The following is a 2358-nucleotide window of genomic DNA, read 5'->3' as shown; positions in this document are numbered from 1 at the left end:
ATATTTATTATTTCATGTTCTATTCTATCACTTATTTATCAATATATTTATTATTTCATGTTCTATCATTTATTTATCAATATATTTATTATTTCATGTTCTATCATTTGGTTATATACATACTTATTATTTATGTTCTATTCTATCATGTATTTATCAATATATTTATTATTTCTGTTCTATTCTATCATTTATTTATCTATATATTTATTATTTAATTTCTATTCTATCATTTATTTATCAATATATTTATTATTTGATGTTCTATCATTTATTTATCGACATATTAATTATTTCATGTTCTCTTCTATCATTTATTTATCGACATATTAATTATTTCATGTTCTCTTCTATCATTTATTTATCGACATATTAATTATTTCATGTTCTCTTCTATCATTTATTTATCGACATATTAATTATTTCATGTTCTCTTCTATCATTTATTTATCGACATATTTATTATTTCATGTTCAATTCCATCATTAATTTAACGATACCTTCAATGTCCTATTCTATCCCATTTTTTACTTCTATTTATTTTACCATTGAGATTTTGCTCCCGTTTCGTTTCGTTCCCGCCCGGTTGTTTCCGTTGTTTCCCGCGTGTCCCCCCCGGATTAACCGCCCCCATCCCATCTCCCTCCCCTCTGTTCCCAGTGACGCGGCACATTAAGGCCCTCCTGGAAAGGACCAATCAGAAGAAGCCCAAATTGCGCAAGAAGCCCAAGCCCCACCTTGAGGAGCACCAGGGTAGGGGGGGGGGGGGGTCGCTCTCCGTGACGTCATCGCTCTCCGTGACGTCATCGCTCTCCGTGACGTCATCGCTCTCCGTGACGTCATCGCTTTCAGTGACGTCATAGGGAATGAACCTGCAAGGAAGGGATTAACGGGCAATAAACACCAGGGGGACCTGTTGGGTCGTCTGCCTGCAGATGGGCTAATTAGCCTAATTAACATTATTAATCACTATCTACTTCCTAACTACTAATTATTCATTGTCATTAATATCTCCTCTATGCAGCCTGTATCTCATTTATGCTATTTATTAGCCATCAGCTATTAGATATTAGCTATTAAGTATCATAGATCCCATTCCCGGTCACCCGTCACGGATCATTAATTAATATGTAAAATTACTATTCAATTATAAAAATATTAATTGGCTAGAACATAAATGACTATCATCTAAAAATGGAATTTTGATCTAGTCTAAAAATAGGGGCTTATGATAAAATTGATGCTAAATATTGTCATTATTAGTACAAATGAAAAATATTAAGTGATGAAATGATGAGATTGTGGAATATTAGAGGTTATTGAAAAGTTACAGATTCTAGAATATTAAAATTTTAGCCTCAGAAATATTCAATTCAGCATAGAAATTTAAAAATTCAAATAGTATGAAACTACATTAATATAATAGTAGGAAAAAATATAAATAAAATTAAATAAATACAGAAGGAGATAAATGTGTTACTAACATATAAATATATTATTTAATAATAATAATATTATAATAATAGTAAAGTAATATAAAGATATAACAACCATTTTAAAATATTATAACGTGTAATAATATAAGAATGTCAAATACAGTTTTATATTATGATTTATTACTTTTATATAATAATATTTCTCTATAATAATATATAATATTGCTCTATATAGAGAGAAATATATTTATAATAATATATATTATAATAGTTCTCTATTCTGATGCATTATATTTTATCTATTATATAGTATTTAATCTATATTTAATATCATTATTCCTATTATCTATAGGAATATAGAAATAAAAGATACTTTTTTTTTAATTTGTATATAAATAAAATATAGTATTATCTATAGTATTGTATCTTTAATGTATATTATTCTCTGGAATGTTCCCAGTCACTATTTATTATCATATTTAATATAGATTACAGGAGTTTAATACAATATATTGTATTAAATAATATCAATTAATGTAATATAAATAATATAAATTTCTCATATTCTATGTATGTGATATATATTCTATATGTGATATATAAAATATAATATTCCATAAGATACATAAATATAAGATCTGGATATAGAGTAATTATTTATATATATTATATAGAGAGAGAGTAATATATGTTTATTATTTATATTTATTATTGCTTTAGATATTATATATCAAATATACATAATTGATAACATTATTATAAACCATACCTTAATAATGATAATGATAATGATAATGATAATGATAATGATAATGATAATGATAATGATAATGATAATGATAATGATAATGATAATGATAATGATAATGATAATGATAATGATAATGATAATGATAATGATAATGATAATGATAATGATAAT

At 25.5% G+C, this 2358-nt stretch overlaps 1 protein-coding gene across 1 annotated transcript in view; it reads left to right on the top strand.

Moving 5' to 3' along the window:
- LOC104390216 (rho GTPase-activating protein 39-like) overlaps nt 1–2358 on the top strand; it is a gene marked incomplete at its 5' end in the record, with an annotated part of 60259 nt that overhangs the window by 34865 nt on the left and 23036 nt on the right. Inside the window, 1 exon segment of the mRNA XM_009999320.1 lies at nt 661–753. Within this exon segment, the coding sequence (XP_009997622.1) occupies nt 661–753 (93 nt within the window).

This window comes from Chaetura pelagica, unplaced genomic scaffold (genome assembly GCF_000747805.2).
Source record: "Chaetura pelagica isolate M959 unplaced genomic scaffold, ChaPel_1.0 scaffold446, whole genome shotgun sequence".
Lineage (NCBI taxonomy): Eukaryota > Metazoa > Chordata > Aves > Apodiformes > Apodidae > Chaetura > Chaetura pelagica.
This window is presented reverse-complemented; position numbering and strand designations above follow the sequence as displayed.